The sequence below is a fragment of the Brachionichthys hirsutus genome, unplaced genomic scaffold (assembly GCF_040956055.1).
Source record: "Brachionichthys hirsutus isolate HB-005 unplaced genomic scaffold, CSIRO-AGI_Bhir_v1 contig_797, whole genome shotgun sequence".
NCBI classification, from domain to species: Eukaryota; Metazoa; Chordata; class Actinopteri; order Lophiiformes; family Brachionichthyidae; genus Brachionichthys; species Brachionichthys hirsutus.
The window spans coordinates 535,981-556,662 of NW_027180329.1; the positions used below are offsets into that span (position 1 = coordinate 535,981).

Here is a 20,682-nt window from a genome sequence, read left to right on the forward strand (position 1 = left end):
ATTAATAAGGTGACATCATCCATTAACTTCAATTTAGCTGGACATTAGCATGGTGTTTTGCTGGCTGATTCAGCAGTGTTATTCAGTCTTCACCACGTTCTATTTTTTATTTATTTTTTAGCGGTCAAACACTGAAAACCATCTTTAAAATCAATATGAAATCAAGATTCATGACTTCAATGTTAATATGATGTTAAATATGGTCATTCTTACTCTTATGCCAAAGTCAAATTAATGTTTGTGAGAATCAGAGCTACAATCAATAAATACTGACCAAACGTTTGCACGAGTACAATAAATGGAAAGACAAATAAGGTGCACATCAGTGCTGGACAGTTATTACACACATATTACACTGCATAACAATGCTTTTTTTTAAAACCAAATCAATTTATGTAAAATAAAGCAGCAACTCACATTTTAATAACAGAGAAGAAATTCTGCTAAACTGTACAACTTAATGAGAATGAATGGACATAACAATTTAAAATAAAATCTGACAAGTTTAGCTCCTTCTTGCCTTTGTTACTTCTAATTATCCTCTGCATTGTCTTCTTCAAGGCTTTTCATTGCCGTTTGTATCTTTGTGTTTGAACTCGTGTTTTTTGAGAGTAGGGTAAGGGAGGGTTTCTGCAAAAAGCATGCAATTGTCTGAGAGTTGTTTTATTCTAATTCAGACAGGCGCTTGCTGAATACTAATATCGGATGGAAGTCACATCTCACATAATAGAGCAGCCATTCCTACACTGGAGAGGAGGTAAACATGATGATTATTAATATATAGAACAGAACCTTCATTACTGCATTGATAAGACCACTATTCCAAGTTGTGTGTTGGCTCTGGGACCGACATTTACACAATGCTCCATTCTGTGCCTCTGCAGCCCCTCCCATAACACCGTGAGTCACCGACAACGACGGACATTTGTATTTGTAGGGCTTTTAAGTAATGTGTTGTGTTTTGTGTGTTTACAACTCATTAGTGTTTCATAGATGCTTCGCGTGTTGTCAGACTGAAGAGGAAGTTTTCTTATTTTCTTGTCTTTTGTATTTTTCATGTGTTTTCTTGCGCTGTATCGCAGTCTCCTTTGTGTGCCAGAGTAATGCTTGTGTCGTACTGATACATTGTTCATTCTGTTTTGTTTTTGTATCTCCTGGACCGTGAAACTCCAGTATTTCAGTACATTTCAGCCTCTTCCTGACTAGGTATGACCGACAAGTCCATTCTTGAAAGCTTGAACTGGACAACAGAACCTCCCACATGGATTATATAACTACACTACCTGATCTGACACACGTGACGCATTATCCATGTTGATAACTTGAGTCGAGACAGATTTCCGGCTCTCCATGCTTGTTCTGGTCCTTGTCCTTGTTGTTTGGTTCTGTGCTCGGATGTGACAGTGAAAATAAAAGGCTGCTTTGAACTCCTCACGAAATTTCCCTGTAAAAAAAAAAAAAAGAAGAGAATATATTCAAACCATTAGTCTTCACATGAATTTTTCCTCCAATGTTAAAATAACCTAAAAATCATTGACTTCTCTAATACCTGACAGAATATACATTCAGAATGGGGATTTAAAGCTAGCCGCTGTGTTGATCCTAATGTGTCCACTAGAGGGCAGTAATGATCCCAGGCAGGTTATTACAGTAACTTACCACTCAGGAAATTGTAGATGATGGGATTTGCTGCACTGTTGGCATATATGAGCCAGTGTGAGAAAGTGAACCATGCATATACTGTCTCTCTGTCATTCGTGTTCCTGAAAGCCCCAAAGACTCTGCAAGTGAAGTAGGGCGTCAGTTAGATACGCATTTATTAATTTAAAATCAGGATTACCAAACGTAAACAAATTTCACGAGTTTGGCTCATTATGAAAAGGAAATCTGCTGTTTAGCTCTCTCTATGATCTTTGATCCACTTACCTTTTCATGACATTGAGGACGCTGATTGGCAGGTAGCACAGGGCAAAAACAAAGAGCACCACCATCAGCATACGAGCCGTCTTGCGACGGGCTCTGGCCTGCTTTATCTCAGCACAAACTGTGCTGGTTCTGACCCTCACAGGTTCTCCCTGGCCGGTAGAGGAAGCTGAGCACTGTATGGTCCTCCACTTCCTCTGCAACACTGATGTGCTTCCAGGAATCTGTTCATTATATATATGCATATGCAGTATTCTCAGCTTTTAAAATAGCTAAAGAAAAAAATCAACATGCTGTCTAGAAATGGCTTCATAAGCGGTGATACAAGAACATACAGCGAAGAGCAGGAATACGCACCTGTTGAAACCAGAGCTTGTGGCATATCTGGATATATGCCAGGACCATGAGACATAGCGGTGCAAAGTATGTGACAATGAAAAAACAGGTATGGTACACCTTTGGGTAGATCTCAGCTGTTGAAAAAGTGACAAATATATAATTTCTCTGAAATCTGCTTGGGTAGTGATCACTCATTCAAACGCTCTCACAAAGCATATTTACAATAATGGCATGGTAAATTAATTTCCCATACTGAGTCTTTGACAGTAATTCTATACAAATATCCAATGTAAAAATTAACAAGCAGCTGCTGAGGCAGGGAAGAATCGGCGTGTACTGCATGGGTTTGTACTCAAATGCACCAAATCATAGATCCGTCATACGGGTCTCTTCGTCCTTAATTATTTTCGATAATGCTGCAACCATGGCTGCTAGCAGGGCCATTTGAAAACTAGTGCAACAATTTTGTATGTAATGACTCAAGCAATGAAATAAAGACTATTAGTTTTATTGGGAACGACTATTCAGCATCCATAAGCATAGTTCATTTTGACTGACATGATATAAGCAAATTATAATTTATAACACAGCAGACAACAACGTGTCCAAAAGCATTTGCAATTTGCTAAGAGGAAGGAGAAATTGGTACTATGATGTGCACAAATGACTAAATGTTGTGATGGTTGAACTAATAGTTATGAGAATGTACCACAGTGATTGAGGAAAAACTGTAACTCTTAGTGTTTTGAATGGGTGAAGCTCCCAGGATGGCATTGTCATTTGTTGTTGGTTTTAATTGTTTTACATTTCAGACGGTAAAGCCAAACACTCTTATCCGGATACACTAACCTGCCCAATGCTCATCGCACACGGTGAACAGCCTGGTCTTGTTTGTCAGTTCGGGCAGCAGGCTGCTGCATTCCATCACAATAGCTTGAGGAATCATGATAATGCACGACACCAGCCAGATCACAGCAATACTCTTGCGAGCCCTCTTGGCTGTGCTCTTGAACGTCAGTGGGTGGCAGATAGCATACCAACGATCTTGTGCAATGCAGCTCAGTGTGAGCACTGATACAGAAACAGAGATGGTCTGGAAGAAGAAGGGCAGGAAAAACAGTTAGAGAAGAAAACAGCAAGAGCAGTGGTAAGAAATGCTGCTTCCCTCACCACAACACCAGAAACCTGGAAATAGATGTCATGGTTTGCTCTACTTTATTCATTGTTTGTAACTGTGGCTCGATTCACCAGGATGGGATATTGATGTGGCTTGGGGAGATTAGGCAGGAGTGAACATTAATTACATTTTCGTGTATCTGGATAATTTCCTGAGGTGATTTTTGCCCTTTAATTCAACTTGATTGGAAATAGACGTTTTACAACGTATTTTCCTCGTCTCTCTCCCGCAGTCCTTAAACACGCTGAAACTGTGACTTTACACTGAGCGGATATTGGAAATTTAAATATAAATTTAAAAGTCAGCAGCCAGTTTATCATCAGTGATCTGATAAACTGGTGACCAGATTTTCCATTTCCACCACGAAATGAAAACATTCACCTTATATAAGTAGGATATCTTTTTTAGAACCACTTAATTTAATATAATTTAATATAATTAATATAATTAATACAATTAAGCACACCGCACATTTCAATTAAATATTTTTTTTTTTTATGAATTAACTCTGTCAACAGCAGAGGACATTGCTTGGGGTTATCGCCAAATTGAAATTAGAACCAATGATTTGCATTTACCGGAACACAGGCTTCTAACAACAGTTCACCAAATACAGTATAGGGATGATCCTCTGTGAAAGTTCCATGGATCAAAAAGACAATGTTGAAAAGTAACAACCATGATCAACCAGCAATGTTAAGAGAAACTTGATTGGGAGTCTGGGGCAGATGTGCAGAACGAGTCTACATGAATTACAAAGCTGCCTCGCTCTCAAGCAGAAAGATGAGATCAGTCTTATGCAGCCATACTTTAATTATGAATCTGTGAAATTGGGCCAACATTGATGTGGCGTGTTGATACCTGGCAAAATGCATATTAGTCGGTCTCATTCTGTTTCAGAGGGTTGCAGATGTTTATACATCTAGCAAAGAAAATCCATTACATTTACGTCAGTGCTACCAAATTAATGCACAAATGAATGCAGGGATAAGCCAGTAGGTTAATTTTTAATTTGACATAAACACTCAGCTCCATCATTTTGTAGTGTTTGGCTTCAGGATGCCGGTATACCAGATTACCTCTTCAGACTAATTACTTTTGTGAAAGAGGTCAAACGTGACTCAACAGAATTCTCAATTAATGGGGTTTATTACCTTTAACAGTGTTTCATCTATTACTGTAATGAGGTAAAATACCACTGCTGTATTGAATGTTAGAAGGAGATGAACTGTACACGTTCTCTTCCTATTTTTGGTTCTTGCTCTCAAACTTAGAATTGACACAAAGCCCATTAAAATCCAGAGAGAACTGAAGTAATTCCAAAGTTGGAATACATTTGGTTCGTTAAACCAGCATGACATGGATATTATCAAAAAGTGTAGCAGCAGGAGTTGCAAAGCACATAACAGTAGGTGGGGTGAATGCAACCTGCAGGACATGTAATAGACCCCTAAGCAAGAGGAATGCAATGTGATCAATGTGAAAAAGAATGAGCAGCCAGCACAGAAAGATTCCCACAGCAATCTGTCCGTAAATAAATTCATTCATATTTTATTCATTGTATTTATGAGACCGCTATGAGCCATGTACTTTTGATCAGGCTGTGATTTCTAACATGCTGTTCAAGGAGCAGATGTCACAGCTGATGCCTTACCTGTAAATACGGTACAACTTTACAAAGTGTGTTTCCAAAGAACCATGTCTCTGTGATGTCCACTACCAGACTGGCAGGTAGGCAGATGATGGTGACCAACACATCCGCAAAGGACAGATTCACGATGAAATAGTTGGTCACTGTGTGCATGTGACGGTTTTTCCATACTGAAAAACAAACTGAAAAGAATAACGGACAATCAAAACCCAACGACGTACAGTATATATATTACGTAAATATACAAACCGGTAATGCACAATATGTCATTGAGCTCGGTCTAAAATGTTGTATTTTTGAGTGCAGCAGGGAGACAGCTGCAGTTTCAAAAGCCTTGAATAATTCAAACACCTTACAAGGTGTAACTTGTGCTGCATTGCAAATGTGCAAAATGACAATGAATTTGAATACTTTTCCATACTTGAAAAAAAATATGTATGCCTCTAAAAACCAGTAGGCATTTCCAACAATAAAAGATCAACTTGTAGGAGACAACGGAGCTAAGCTTGTTTTAAAATTGTATTTTAGATGGACCTTTCTGCTGCACTTTTCATTTAATTTTACTGTATAATTTCAATTATAAAGTTTCTAATATCTTGATGATGTTAATTACGCAAAGTCCAGGTTCATACAAGAGTAAAGCACGCTGATAAATCATCATAAACCATTTGAACAATCTAAATATATTTGTGCCTTTTCAGAAGCTGGTTTCTTCGGTCATGCAGAGTTCATACTTCCAGATTTGAAAGCTGATGCTGACATTACGGTGTGCATAGAAATAACTCCATTCCATCCATGGACAGTGAAGGTTAGACGTTTTGGAGACAAGGTCAGAGAGGCCAGACTTCGATGGTTTGGACATGTCCAGAGGAGAGAGAGGGATGATATCGGTGGAAGGATGCTGAGGATGGATCTACCAGGGAACCGGGCTAGAGGACGACCCAGGAGAAGATGCATGGACGTAATGAGGGAGGACGATGCAAAGGACAGGGTGAAGTGGAGATTGTTGATTTGCTGTGGCGACCCCTCACGGGACAAGCCACATGTACAGTAGTAGCAGTAGTACTGCAACATCAATATTACAATAGTGCTGTAAAAGTGCCGCAATATTTTACAATACAAATAGTCAACGCATTACTCAACCCAAAAGCTATATATGCATCAAGCCCAATCCAACCATGGTTAAGACAGTACTACTATAATGTACAGGAATTCATAGGTCTGCTTTAATATACAAATATATTAATACGAGTTTGAACATTTAACATTTAACTAGACTCAGAATTGTTACATTCATAACAATCAAATTTAATCAGGTTTAAAACGTATTCAGTGTTTCTGCATGTTTTCATTCATTCTATGATTTATTCGTGAAGTTCTTTACTTAATCTTTGCATTTCCATTTGATATAAAATAAAAACCATCACCATTTGATTTGGGCCTACGGTATGCCAGGGAAATGTCCTGGGAGAATTCATATTTATCAACGCCTTCACATTCTCACGTCATTGATGCTGATTACAGAAAAAAAACATGCACAAAACGTTTTTATCTTATAAAATATTCAAGAATTTAAGGTTTCAATCTGCAATGGGGTCACACATTTTGTTTTTCCTATATGAACCTGCAGGTCCATCACAGGGCTGAGGTGTCATCTGTTTTTCTTCTATTTCTGACATAATAGTGATTGATCAACAAGATGATTGATCCTAAATTATTGTTTTTATCCTTCCGATGTTTAATCAAGTCCCTCTCAATGTTCGGTCTCAAATTACCCCACCCCACCCCCGCATCCAATTTCAAAGCATTTTAAACCACTGAGGAAAATTACAATCTGAAAGTCTTCTTATTTATATATTTATATATTCAAACAAAAAAAGCATTACAGAGCAGCGCCACAGGAAAACAAACAGACTGCATTAACTTAATTTTACTTTTAGGCAAATGTTCAGATTATTTCCAATCAACAATAAAATGCACAAGACAATGCTGCTGCCCATAATAGTTCCATCAAGGAGGGCAGGCTTCCCCCTGAATATCAATCTGTCTATTGGTTGGTTGGTTGATGAGTATGTCAACAGGATTATTTAAATCTTTTGGACAGCTTTAAATTAAGCTTGGTGGAAGGATAGCATACAGGAAGAACCCATAGCATTGCTGTGAAACTGGATCAACGACAGAACAGACCCAGAAATGCCCCCCCCCCCCCCCCTCGTTCTCTTTAGCAGTAAATGCCATTTTCAGGCTTTTGTTTTTTTAAATCAGACAAAAGCTACTTAAGTGAAACTCTGTGATGGAGCCAAGCGAGTTTTAATGACATGCAGGATTGTTGGCCTTTCTGAAAGAATGCTAAACTGAGTGTTTCTGTGTGTGAATATTGTAGTTCAGACATCTCTTTACTTCCTTCAAGTCTGTGTCAGTTCTCAGTCATGCAGGTCATGCTAAATCACAAAGAGCAAAAAAGAAAAATCAACGGGATTTATTCAAGTTTGATCGAAGGTTTGCCACAATGTCCCAGAAATTACTGCAGTATCAGGCTGAAGAGCCGCTTGATGCTTCAGGTGGAATTGTAGATTAATCTTTTATCAATCCATCCATCCATCCATTTTCTTGTAGACAAGACAACCAACTGTTTCACATTGTTGCTCATGCATGTAAGCAAATACAAATTATCTCCTCTGAGGAATGGCGCCATCATACCTTGGAAATTATTATATTTTGTCAACTTAAGAATGGTGCAGGTGTTCTGCCACCTGTAGGCGCCGCACACAGCTCTGCACAGTTACTGTATGTACATACACACAATTAAATAAACACAGTTCAGTACTACAAATAAAACAGTGCCGAATACATGCCTCACATCCGGAAGCATCATTTTAAGAATGAGGTGGGAGTTTAACAGCGGTAGCCAATCAGATGGGCTGCTTCATTTTGCAATGACATCTAAAAATACCCCATCCTCTTTTAATGGGGCTCCTAAGCTACCGTATGATGGCTCCATATTATTATACTGGACACCTCAACGACTGAACTGTCAAACACACAACAGCACTTTTGATCAGAGCCCCCCCAGGATGCAGGATCACCACTGCCCCCCTTTAAAGCTGCACCTCAGCAGAGCCTTACTGTGTGGATGAGAGATGATTTTGATGACAATACAGTTCTTATTTGCAACGCACGTTCAACCAGAATCGGACGGAACGGAACACGTGTGATTTTTAACATGGTTCTCAGTAGATTATTTTCAGGTATGCATAAACTACAGGTTATTAGATTCCCTATTATCCCATCAGTATCAGTCTTCACAAGCAGGTAATTATTAATTATGGCTTTTCATTTTGTTATAGAATCTATACAGGCGCCTGTTCCTCACATGCAATTTTGGTCTGCTCAGTTTTTCTGATATGACAGTTATCCGTACTATTGATGGACACACATTTTGTAAAGACGAAATAGCTTCAGGGATTGAGAGAAAGGAAAACATCTCGGTGCGCAAAAAGGAGAGTTGGGGGGGGGGGGGGGGGGCATTGGATCCAACTGCAAATGAAAAAAGGAGCAAGTGGCTGCAGTATATGTGTTATATTCAAGCTTTTGCTGGCCAATGCTTGGTGGACTCAGAACTGCTTGATGTATACAAAATAAAATATTTTCAACAAAGCGATACTGTATACATTTGAAAGATGAGCAGACACAAATCACGAGAAGCAGCAGCATGTTCTGATACTGCAGCCTCCCTGCTGAAAGCTTCTTTTTTTGTGAGTAGGCTGAGAGTCAGTCGCTTTCTACCGGTTACACTGGCATTCTGAAAACTATAAATGGAAATAATACTGACCAATAATTGTGGGAAACGAAGTTTAAAATTGTGAGGATTTTTTTTTTATGCACTGTATTGTGAATCTGTGTGTGTATCAAGAAATATAAACTGAAAACGAGTGCAGTACTTTACTTTTCTTTTTTTATCGCATAGAAATGTGAAAAAAAAAAAAGTTGTCCAGATTGGAATCCACTATTACGCGTGAGCGGGAAAACGGGCAGCGCGTTATCACAGAGAGCTGCGACTCACCGAGCGAGTTCCCAACGAGGGAAACGAAGAACACAACAATGTAAGCCGCGATCAGGACCCATTCATACTGCTTCGGGTGTAAGTAGTCGCTCCAGATGTATCTCAGAAGTTCGTCGTCGTCCACGGTGGAGTGCGGGCGTGACTCCGAGCGGTTGGCCACGTGCGCGGAAAACAAGCACTCATCGCAATCCAAATTCCCAGTGTTCCCAGACATCCTGACAGGCGTTTGTGTGGATGCTGTCTGACTCTGTACGCGTGCCGTTGCGCATCCGCCGGTTGCTGAGCCGAGTGCCAGGACGGACGCGGCACTGTGGCGTCGGAGCGCACGCGTCGCTGACCGCGCAACGGTGACGCTGGATTCTCCTCTTGCTTTATGCGCCTCGTACACAGGAGGGTCATGGAAAAACAGCACAGAGGAATAGAGAGAGAAAATTGTTGCTTTCACAAAATGTGTTGTCCTTTCAATTGAGTGCAGAACTGTTGAACTTGAGTGCATCTCATTAACAGGCTTGATCTCACTGAACTGGACTGAAAAAAAAGTGTGGAAATAATAAAACTGTCTTTAGTCTGGGCTTGTTCGGTCAAAACTTCTTAACATAATTTGTGTCTAACGTTTTTGGAGCAGAAATTGAATGTGTGCTTTTATTTTTATTTCATTTCATTAGTGTATCACCTAACTTTAGATAGTAAAGAGGGAGAGAAGGATCTGTACAGGCTGGCCAGACAGAGAGACAGAGATGGGAAGGAGCATGTTAGAGTGATTAATGATAGAGATGGCAAGGTGTTGACAAAGGTCAGTAGTGTGCCAGGAAGATGGAGGAAATATTTTGAGGAATTAATGAACGAGAAAAATGAGAGAACAAAGGATAGTAGAAGCACCTGTTGTGGACCAGGAAGTGACAAAGATTAGCATGAGTGAAGTTAGAAAGGATGAAGAGGATGAAACAGGGGAAGGTAGTTGGTCCCGGATCAGAATCAGAATCAATTTATTTGCCTTCATTTGACTCCGTTCACTATATTAACAGTCTGATAGAAAAGATTAGACTCTAACACAGATTTGTGATGGATCGTATGTTATATAAAAATCTTTATTTCATAGGTTCACATTAGCAGACCAATATCCATTCCCTCAGCTCATTATTTACGTAGCTTAAAATACTCGTCAATGATGGGTTCATTTAAATGAGCAAAGACAAAAAAAAAGTCGGGTGGTCCCTGTTAATTTCATGAAGTTCAATAACTGTGAAAATTACATTTTCTAAAATAAATAATGTACTTTAAGTTCTAAAAATATCAAAATACACCCATCTGGTACATCAAAAAGTATTGAAAGGTTTTTGAGAGTAGCTGCAAAAACGTTCACTTGAGACAAATCCGTACTCACTTGTAGCCATGGAAACAAAAAAGAGACATTTTGAAGTTCCTACATGCAAATGGTTGTTGCATGTAAAACGTTTAGCAGGAAAACACAATAAGATCTGAGATTTTGCTCTGACGAGGACAAAAACAGCACAATAAGCATATGTTGCCATGACAGTGGAAGAAATAAAATCACAAATGTCCAGAAATACTTTAAGGCACCATGTAATATTTGATGCATGTGAAGAAATATTTAAAAAAATATTGTTTTTGAAGTATGCTCTGGAAATGAAATGTAACAGACATGCGTAACCCACTCCTGTGTCCTCACGTCGTTTATCATACAGAAAAAAGTAAAGTACAGAAAAAGTCATATTACTTACTATCATTTCAGAGTCATTGCATTATGATAATTATGTCTACAACAAATGAATCCTCAAGATGTTAGGCTTTGAACGTGTATTGTTTTGTGCACTGTGCTTAAAAGTCAGCTCCAGGTATTTTGTTTTAATTCTATAAATAATAATGCTTTTTTTCCCCCCACATTCTATGTTACACTACTAGAGCCATAAATATCCTAAGTAGAGAATGCAGAGAATGTGTACTGCTTGGTTGGCTCAACAGAAAGGGGAGTTTCTCCCTCTGGCTGCAGGCATTGTGTCACACTGTGAGAGAGAAGCTACAGCAGTAAAAGCTGAAATACTGAAACCCGCTGTCGTCCCCATCGCTGGTGCTTCTGAAAAATTCAAGAGAATTTTCAGTAAACACAAGAGTCCCATGCACTTCAAACCTGGCAACACCCTGAGACAGATGCTGGTCCACCCGGAAGACAAAGCACCCAGACACAAACACAGCAACGTAGTGTTTGCTGTCCAGTGCAGTGAAGAGTGTGGCCACTTGGACATTGGGGAGACCAAACAACCGCCCCACAAGCGTATGGCTCAACACAGGAGAAACTCAGGAGTCCACCTGCACCTTAAACACACTGGAGACTCCTTTGAGTACAGTAATGTTCTGGTCTTACCCAGGGAAGACAGATGGATTGAAAGAGGAGTTAAAGAAGCCATTTTTGTCAAACTGGAAAAACCATCCCTGAGCAGAGGAGGAGGATTAAGACGCCATCTATCAGTAATATGCAGTGCAGTGTTGAGCTCTGTCCCCAAAATCTACAACCCCCCAGCCACACCTGGGTGCAGGTGAACAAAACAGCTCACCTGAGGGTGGCCTTATGAACGTTAATGACTACTGAGGAGTCTTTTTGTCCTGGTGGTTTCTATCCTTTCTTTGTTTTCTGCTCCAGCAGGAGTCCAAGTATCTGGACTCTCTGCCAGCCAGTTAGAACTGAAGAAGCCTCTCGGATGAGAGGCGAAACGTCTTCAAACGAACTGAAACAAGTCCAGTCGATTCTTTGTGTTGGATGAGTGAGAACGTACGCAGAAAAGACTGAAAAGACATCTCAGGTTACTTCGGGAGCAGAAGGGAATACTTTCTGTAGATGAAGGTATGGGAGATGGTGTGTTTCTCTGTCAAGTGTTTGCATATGGGCAAGTGTCTCAAAGACCTCCGCTTCAAAATTCAGATATGTTCTGATTTCAGAAACAACAACATTGTGGCATTTCACACACACATGCTTTCGCAGCAATAAATTCTATACACCTGTGATATTTTGAAAATACCACAGTATTGCTCCGACAGCATTGGAATAAACAGCTTTAGGCCGATGCCAGTGGATGACAAGCATCAAGGCAGTGAGTGGAGTATTAATATTCTATTATGCTGTATTCAGGTCTTGTGTTTGTCTTCGCGTTAAACATACCCCCCCTTTAGATTGCACGCCCTCTTTCAAATTCAAATAAACTCAGATGACAATGTAAACAAGCAAACGACCTTTTCTGAAGCAGACGAAATACAATTGTTCAAATGTGTGCGACTGAAAAGTGTTGTGTTCTAAAACGCGTGCACAACACAGATAACACTATTTGCCCTTGTGGATGAAATTCCCCACTCTGTGAAAAAATTTCTCCAGCTTATTTTCGTGCTGTCCGCGTGCAGCTCGGGTGAGGTTGTGTTCAACGCCCACCTCGCCTCGGGGGAGGCGTTCACGTCTCTCCGTCGAGTGTTTCATTTCCATCGAACAAAAGGGCTCATATCTGCTGTAGAGGCGATTCTCGGTCCTTTGATCCTTTCTCCAGCTTCCAATGTCAAGGCCGGGCCTTGAGCTCTGGTCGAGAGCAGCGAGTCTCTTCTGCGCCGTCACCGTGGGAAGAGCGGTCTGTGGTGGATTTTGATGCTCCTCCACTCTGAATCTTGGATTTGAGTAGTTTAAATGGTCATCATCTAGTCGGCTCCGCTGGCGGTCAGAGGTGGACCTGATAGGGTGATTTGTTCTTTGATGAAGGCGTTCTTGTCCATATGATATTGCTTCCTCATCAGCCGTTTCATTGCCCACACTGCCAAGTGACTCCAGAGTTCCAATCGAATCCTCTTTTTTCTCTGGTATGTTCAACAAAGACTTTAATTTCTTTGAACTCTTCTTCAGAAAATGGTGAGAGCCCACATTGCTGGATTTCCCCATTAAATCCTTGTTGTTTACATGAATGGCGGCTGCAGACACAGTTCTGGTTGGAGGCACCTGCCAATTAGGAGCGGGACGGCCCTGTGTCTCAGTGATACCCTTGACATCGTAATGAGAGACAGAGCGCTGATCTTCATTGAGACTTGACCCGTATCCTCCATTCTGTGCGCCGATACCTGCTGCACTTCTATTGATTGGTGTCCTTGCCAAAGCTTTGTACACGTGACCTGACAGTTCATGTGGGGAGTCATGATTTGGATTTTCATCAGCCATGCTTTGCCTTTTCATCCAACTTTCTGCCCAGATGTCAGGCCTGTTGGTCATATGGCCTCCTTTAGCTCGGCCTAGGCTAGCATAGCCTGGCTGGTATGAGTTCCTTCCTGAACCATAGCTTTTGTTATTTTGAGAGTCATCCAAAATCTGCAGATTTTTCCTTTTTGACATAAAGTCTTCATAGTTCATTCTATTGTCATTTGCTGCTGCTGGATTCCACTGCATGGATGAGTAGTGCAAAGGAGCATTTGGTGCTGCAGCGGGTGTAACACCAAAGGAGGCGTTGTTGATGCGAGTCTTTACCTCCATCTGTTCTGGTATTGTGGACCTCAAAACAAGAGATGATCGCATTCTTCCCTGCATGAAGGAGCTAACTTTATCCAGTGGATCAAACTGGTCTAAATGGTCACAAGAGTCTCCGAATGGGATGTCAGCATGTTGGAAGTAGGACTCCAGCCTTAATCTGCGCATGAATGACCTGGATGTGTTCTCCATTGCGGGCATGTTCTGCTGCAGAGACAGAACCTGTTTGTGGTTGCCATCATAAGTCTGGTGTATATTTTGACCTCTGTTTTTCGATGGAACTTGTAAATAATTGTCCATAGAATAATTGTTTGAGACATGACCTGTTTCTCTTGCTATATTCCAGTTGCTTGCTCGTGGCCTGTAGTCCTGTGATGAATATCCATCTCGTCTCTCTCCAGCATAGCTGTGCCTTTTCAAGAAGTCCATTGCCTCTGTGGACTGATATTGTAGAATGTGGTCCTGACGAATGAGCCCATTCCCAATTAAGGGCCCCAGCGGCTTCGCGTCCTCTTCAAGATGCCTGTCATCAAGGTCTCTCATGCCTTTCCTTTCACACGTCTTCCTATAGACTGTGTCCAGCGTATGCCTCAGCTGGTCCCTCCGGTCAATTTTGAGGGCAGAATAAGTTTTTGGCACCATTTGTGGCCCGCGTGGGCCATTCCGTTCAAACAAACCCTCCAGGGGGGGCAGTTGAGCAGGCACACTTGACCGGGCAAAGAGTGTTCGAAACTCCTCGTCGTAGGATTTCACCAGCTGTCCTGTGATGACCTGCACCATGCTCAGATGGATCTTCTCAAATGACCAAGAGAAGCTGTGAACATAAACTCAAATGACTATCACTGGAACAGGGAGTAAACAAAGAGATCTCTGCAATATAAAATGATTGGGGTCACATCTAGCATGATCTTACTGAGGTAATGATCCATACATAAAAATAAAACACTTTGAACATGAAAACATTGTTCTCCTTTGAGGAGCTGTCTCCTCAGCATCTAGAAACCTGCTTTTCTTACTCTGAGGCAAGGAGCCACAAACAGCATCGATGATGAATAATGACAGCAATTCAGAAGCGAGTGACAGTAAATGTAACTCGGTGCTTTGAGAATTTACGCCTCAGTGGTCTCAACCACACCTCCATTTGTTCAGGCAGCAGTTTTATTTACCTGTATGAGCCAGAAATTGCTGTGTGGCAGTCGATTAAAAGGAATTTTTGCTGCATCGCCCCATGGAATTTGGCTCCTGATCGGCAGAGGTAAGTCTGCCCTTTCACCGTGCGCACCCTCATGTTCTGTGGTCAAAGACGGGAAAATCACAGCGAGACAGGATTTATTGCTGGTAGGATTTGCAGCAGAAGGCAATTGGTATAAGCATCTTAAATCATGCTCTGCATGTAAACATCAATATATTAATAAATATATTCATCATCATCATCATCATCATCATCGTAGGAATTTGAAATGTTGCATTTGTCCCCGGCCTGATTGTTAGCTTTCCCGGCATGTCCTTGCATGTTTTTGTGCATCTTTGACATCTGCCAGATGATCAATTATTTGTCAACAAAAATGTAGAAACGGCCCCATCTAGCTTTTGAAATGTGCCCTTCATTATGCTTGATTAACAGTCAGGCGTTTGTATGCAGTAAATTAGAGTCAAAGGCAAATGTATAACGAGAGTTGTGTTTGAGAGTTAGATCAGTCATTAAATATGAAGCCACCGGTTTACTCGGCTGAGTGTACAGATTGGTAATGGGGGGGGGGGGGGGGGCATAGCCATGCCATTCCATTGGGGACATTACACCGAATCTCACTGGTGATGGCCGAGCATCCAATCCAAACCACAGTCTGATCCTAACCTTAACCACACTATGAGAGTTTCAGTTTTACAAGCATAGTTGTTATTGTCACTTTGATAAACAAAGGTCTGAGTGTGACATCACAAGAAGAGAGCATTAAATGAAAGGTTTAAAAGAGAAACTTACTCTCATTTGTTGAAGTTTCACATCTTGATTTTCAGCCATTGTGAGGAAACCTTTCAAATGGTAACAGTCCAAGAGAATGTAGACCGGGACTCCTCGTATGGAGGCATCGACAACTTCTTTGAATATGTCAACATCAGTGAACATGTCCATCACAATGGCAACGACCTGCAAGGTCAAAGGTAACAAATGATAAGTTCAGCATGCCACAGAGTGGCGCTTTACTACGGGCAAGAGGCCCGTACACTCTGGATGAGACTCCAGCTCATCACAGGGCCACATGAAAGACAAACCAACACACAAGCTCACATTCACACCTATGGACATGGGACATGTTTTTGGAGATGGGTTAATCTCGTACTGTGACAATTAAAGTAATTAATTAAAACTGGACAACTGTCCAAAGTGCATTGGTGAATTGACATTACCGGTACATTTCTGTATAATTTACTTTATACTGCCCCTTAATAGAAAAAACCCACTGGTATCTATAAACTCTGAGTTAATGAGTGTGTTTGTTCGTTCAACAACAAGGCTGTAACATGGCAGCAGGATAAATCTCACGGATTTTTAAACCACAGTCTGAACACGTCATGCCCTAATTTGATGACTAACGGATGCATCTTGAGATGCACGTGACTTTCAAGGTGCTGATAGTGTTTAAGGTTCTCAAGTTGCAAAACCAGATTTGGTCTTCTGCAGCTTCAGAAGACACTCCTTTTGCTGTAAACTGCCTTGAGAAAGAAAGGGTGTTTTTCAAAAGAGTTTCAACTCATTCCAGTCAATAAAGAGAATAACTGAGTCAATTTGCTGCTCTGGGAAAAGCTTTCCTCGGTCTGAGTGCAAAGTTTCGATCACCTGTCTTGCTTCTTGAATATTCTTTCGCACAACCTCTTTGATGGTGGGGCTGTTTTCTCTTGGGGGATGAAAGAGCAAATCTATATTTGTTTGCAATGTGTCCTGCATGACCACCGGCCACCCTAAATCCAAATCTGGTGCGTCCACGTCCGAGCACGTGGGCCAGTATGTCCCCGAGGATGACTGGTTGTCTATTGGACGAGCGATTTCTTCTTCGTCATCTTGAGGTGGGAGCGGTTCTACATTTTCAGAGATGAAGAGGATCTCTTCTTCTGACAGGAAACTCCCAATACGCTCCCCCTTTAGGAACTCCTGGTAGCATACTTTGCCGCTCTTCACTAGAAAATCGACCGCCAGGCGATAGGACTCTTTATAATGTGGTGGGATGAAATCCTCGGATGTCAACTCTCCCGTCAAGGACGACAACAGAGAAAACCTTGGAGACTCCATCAGTCCAGATTGCTTAGTTGGACCTGTCATAGATAATCAGAGTTAATGACACCTTGTGAGAGGTTCCTTTACATTGAAAGGTTGTAACGTCCAACAAACAAAAAAACAATAACATGGGAAGGTTTAATTTTTTAACCACAATGTGACGTAACTTAAATTTAAAATTACAAACTGCCAATAAAAAAAAGTTGCACCACTGTTTGAACAGTGTAATCGCACTGCTGCTCTTAGCAGTTATTCTAAAAGACACAAAGTGTGACAGTTTTTACAACGAGAAGAACAACATCATGGGGAAGGAGGATCAACACTAGAAATTAACCATAAAGATTCTGACATCATTGAGAACATCTCAAAATTTCAGATCTGCGAATTTGAATTTCAATATTACTAGTTTTATTATAGTCAATTTGTATAGACTGAATTGATTGATATATGTTGCAAAATGCAATACTTGTTTCAAAGAAGGCAGCAGAAGCTTCTATTTAAACGCAGGCTTCAAACACGCTATTGCATATTCATATTGTGTAATCTTTCCTTCCCTCTTCGTTTCTTGTTTAATTTCAGGTGTTGGGATTATCTTCAAACAAGCCATTTCATGAAAAGTGAGTCATAGTTGTCTGATGTTGAACCTGTTCAACGTCAGTATTTAAGATGACTGGCAGCTCACACCCAAAGAGCAAATGGTTGTAGCACCTGTAAGTGCGTCTGAAAGTTTAAGTGGGGACAAACACGTTTGCGTTTGTTGTCTTCAGTAAACGTATGATGGGCTAAAGTCTGTGATAACCAATAGAAGGATCAAAATCCACACAGCCAGTAAAACCACTGCTGTCAACCTAAAGCTTTTTTGAAGACTGACACCTAATGAACTAGTTTTCATATTTCCTTTCCTTACACATACACTTCCATCCGAATGTTTTCACTTGCATACGCAACACATATTTTTTATTATCAATCCTCAGTCCTCAATGGATGAAAGCTAACTTGCACTGCAGGTGTCTACGGAGGATATTTTAGACAGCGTGCCTCAGAAATCATTCATTTAGGAGATTTTCTTAACGTCTAAAAAAAATAAAATTGTTTATTCTGTGACATTTCCTTTAAAGGTGAATTTAATATTCATACAGTTTACTGAATATTTTGTCCTTATTTATATAGAATCTGAAAAAAGAACGGAAAATACAGAAAACAAATAGCGTATACCAAGTCTTTATGCCAAGTTGAATCTGCCTGCACCACCCCAGCTCTTTGCTGAAGGCTTCTCAGGCCTATCAACGTCACAACAAGATATTAACAACGGACATTGTCACATGTTCCGTAACAGAAACTTACATGAAGGCTGCGAATGATGTGAAAATCCTCTTCGTTGCTCCCAGGATGGCCTTCTCAGATTTATGCGTGCTCATGTGAGGCGCTTTGCTCAGTATTACGGAGTATTGAGCTACTGTACAAACCAGCTGCAGGACACAAAGACAAGGATTCTGCAGAAAGAGGGTGTGGATTCCAGTTTTGACATGCAAAGTGGGTCTGGCTCGAAACCTGCTAGCAGGTAAGTCAAAAACCTGTTTGAGAGATTTAGCCACTCCCCCCTCCCGTCTCCAGGGACCAAAGTTCATGCTGTTGAAAATCAAGATCATAAAAGACATAAAGAGGCCTTTGATGAATGGCAACAATCTATGCTTCCACATCAGAGGCCATTACACACGCATGCAGACTCCCTTACACACATGATACACAAAAACTCGTACATTTAAATACTTTCATTTCACTTCAGATCCACACACATAAATATACTATCTAATACAACAGATGTCATATGATAGGGTTAATTTAGGATTATGGTTAGGATTCATTCGTGTCTGTCTGTTAGCAACATAACTGAAAAAGTTACAGATGAATCTTGATGACATTTTCAGGAAATGTCGGGAATGTTAGCAAGAACAGATGATTACATTCCGGTGATGATCCAGAAGAGATCCTGGATTCTGGACTACTTTGAAATTTTCATTAACATTAAAGTCAATGGAGCTTCAAAATCTACTTAGCGGTGATGATGATGAATATGACGATGAATAACATTAGATAGAATGTTAGAGTACAAGTACCATCAAACAGTAGCATGTATTACAGTACAAGTACAGTACAGTCAAATATCCTGTCTAAGAGGAGCCTTTCAAAAAAGCCCTTGAACATAAAGAATGTGATTAAGACATTATTATTAACACCAACATGGAAGTCCAACCCCTTTTTCACACAGGGTAACATGCGTATGATTGCTGACCCCTAAATGTTGCTGTTTATTACAGCATATTGTGAAATGTGAACGTTTAGGAGTGTGAGGAGAGTGAAATGCTTATTTTTATTTAACTTTTGAAAGTGCAAGGCTATCTGTTTCTCCTCCTACTCTTTGCTCTGCTCAGTAACTTCAAGCTCCAACCCAGGGGTCACCAACATGACTTTAACACAATCAGTTTCTGGACAGAGATGAATATCATGAGTTATGAACAACATATAATTTAAGGTAAATTGAACCAATTTGTTCTTTCAGAAGTGTTTACCAAACTTTGTATCAGGGGACTTAATGATCAAGCTACTGGATCACAGAATGCAGCGACGGAGACATGAATAAAAGTTCAACAAAAACACTTTACTCATATAGTCAAAAGGGAAATACAGAAAATCACAAAACACAAACTCATTATACTAAAAAGAATTAAGGCTTGGACTGGCTAAGGTCCCCGAAAATAAAAACTAAACTCTACGCAACAAGCAGGAGCTGGAAAAGAGACTAATCCTTGTGTGTGATATCCGTTTATTACTGGTATCTGATGATCGTAATATGATTCCAAGAACAGACAATCATATTTTTAATTTAGCGGGTCCTTTCTTTGTAAATGTGTTTTTTAGGAATCATATTTTTGAGATTGTCATTTCTTCAGTCTTTTTTTTAAAATTCTAATCATTTATCCTTGGGTTTTTAACTCAATACATGTCAGTAATATATTAATAGCTGTGCCCCCTGGGAGTGACTATAAGAGGAAATCAGGAAATTAAAGTATAGCAATAATTATGTGATAAATAAGGTAAAATATTTTACGAGACAAAATTAATTTGTCAAAGTACTGTAGATAACATGCGTCACTATCTTCCAAATGAATAATTTAATGATAAGCATTGTTGCGATATTTTAATATGCATCATAGAGTGTGGTTATTAAGTGGAAATTTCAAAAGATGCTTCATAATGATTTGCCAGGAGGCACGAAGAAGAAGATTTCTGCACCATCGTTAGATTGTCTCTTGAATCTGGGTGTGTGTAGATTAAGTTACGGGGAGTTTCTTCTCCTGGAGCGTCCTGAGAGCGACTCACCTTTTGTAACACCTCATCTCAGCTCTATGCATCCTCAGGCTGCTCGTGGCTCCTCATGTCATGTCATTGTGTTTTCACGCTTCCAGCAAACACAGAGTGAGATTTTGATTGTCATCTGCATGGCACTGATCACTGCATAATGGCAATGCTAACAACACAGCTGATGAATTTGTCTTCTGACTGTAAAAGACAAATGTTTGGGGATTTTTAAAAGAGTTAAAAACTTCATAACCAGAAAATGTGATTTTTAATATATATAGTTGTTTTGGTATAGTTGTCTTGAGTACGGTACTTAGGGTTTCATGAAAAGAAAAACGCGCATTTTGGAGAAGAAGAAATAAATTATTTTGGAGAAGAAGAAAAAAAC

The 20,682-nt window shown here is 40.3% G+C and overlaps 2 protein-coding genes across 2 annotated transcripts; both read right to left on the minus strand.

Annotated features, from left to right (window-relative positions):
* Positions 1-1,274: 1,274 nt before the first annotated feature.
* LOC137912921 (orexin receptor type 2-like) lies at positions 1,275-9,367 on the minus strand. Its single transcript, XM_068757050.1, has 7 exons — positions 9,154-9,367; positions 5,094-5,272; positions 3,112-3,355; positions 2,281-2,396; positions 1,927-2,147; positions 1,660-1,781; positions 1,275-1,444 (listed from the first exon to the last, which is right to left on the minus strand). Exons 1-7 carry the CDS (start codon positions 9,365-9,367, stop codon positions 1,275-1,277), a joined length of 1,266 nt encoding a protein of 421 aa, XP_068613151.1.
* A 3,120-nt stretch (positions 9,368-12,487) lies between these two features.
* Positions 12,488-16,955, minus strand: LOC137912923 (protein FAM83B-like). Its single transcript, XM_068757052.1, has 4 exons — positions 16,500-16,955; positions 15,645-15,809; positions 14,830-14,954; positions 12,488-14,477 (listed from the first exon to the last, which is right to left on the minus strand). Exons 1-4 carry the CDS (start codon positions 16,947-16,949, stop codon positions 12,488-12,490), a joined length of 2,730 nt encoding a protein of 909 aa, XP_068613153.1. The 5' UTR covers positions 16,950-16,955.
* Between the last annotated feature and the right edge of the window lie 3,727 nt (positions 16,956-20,682).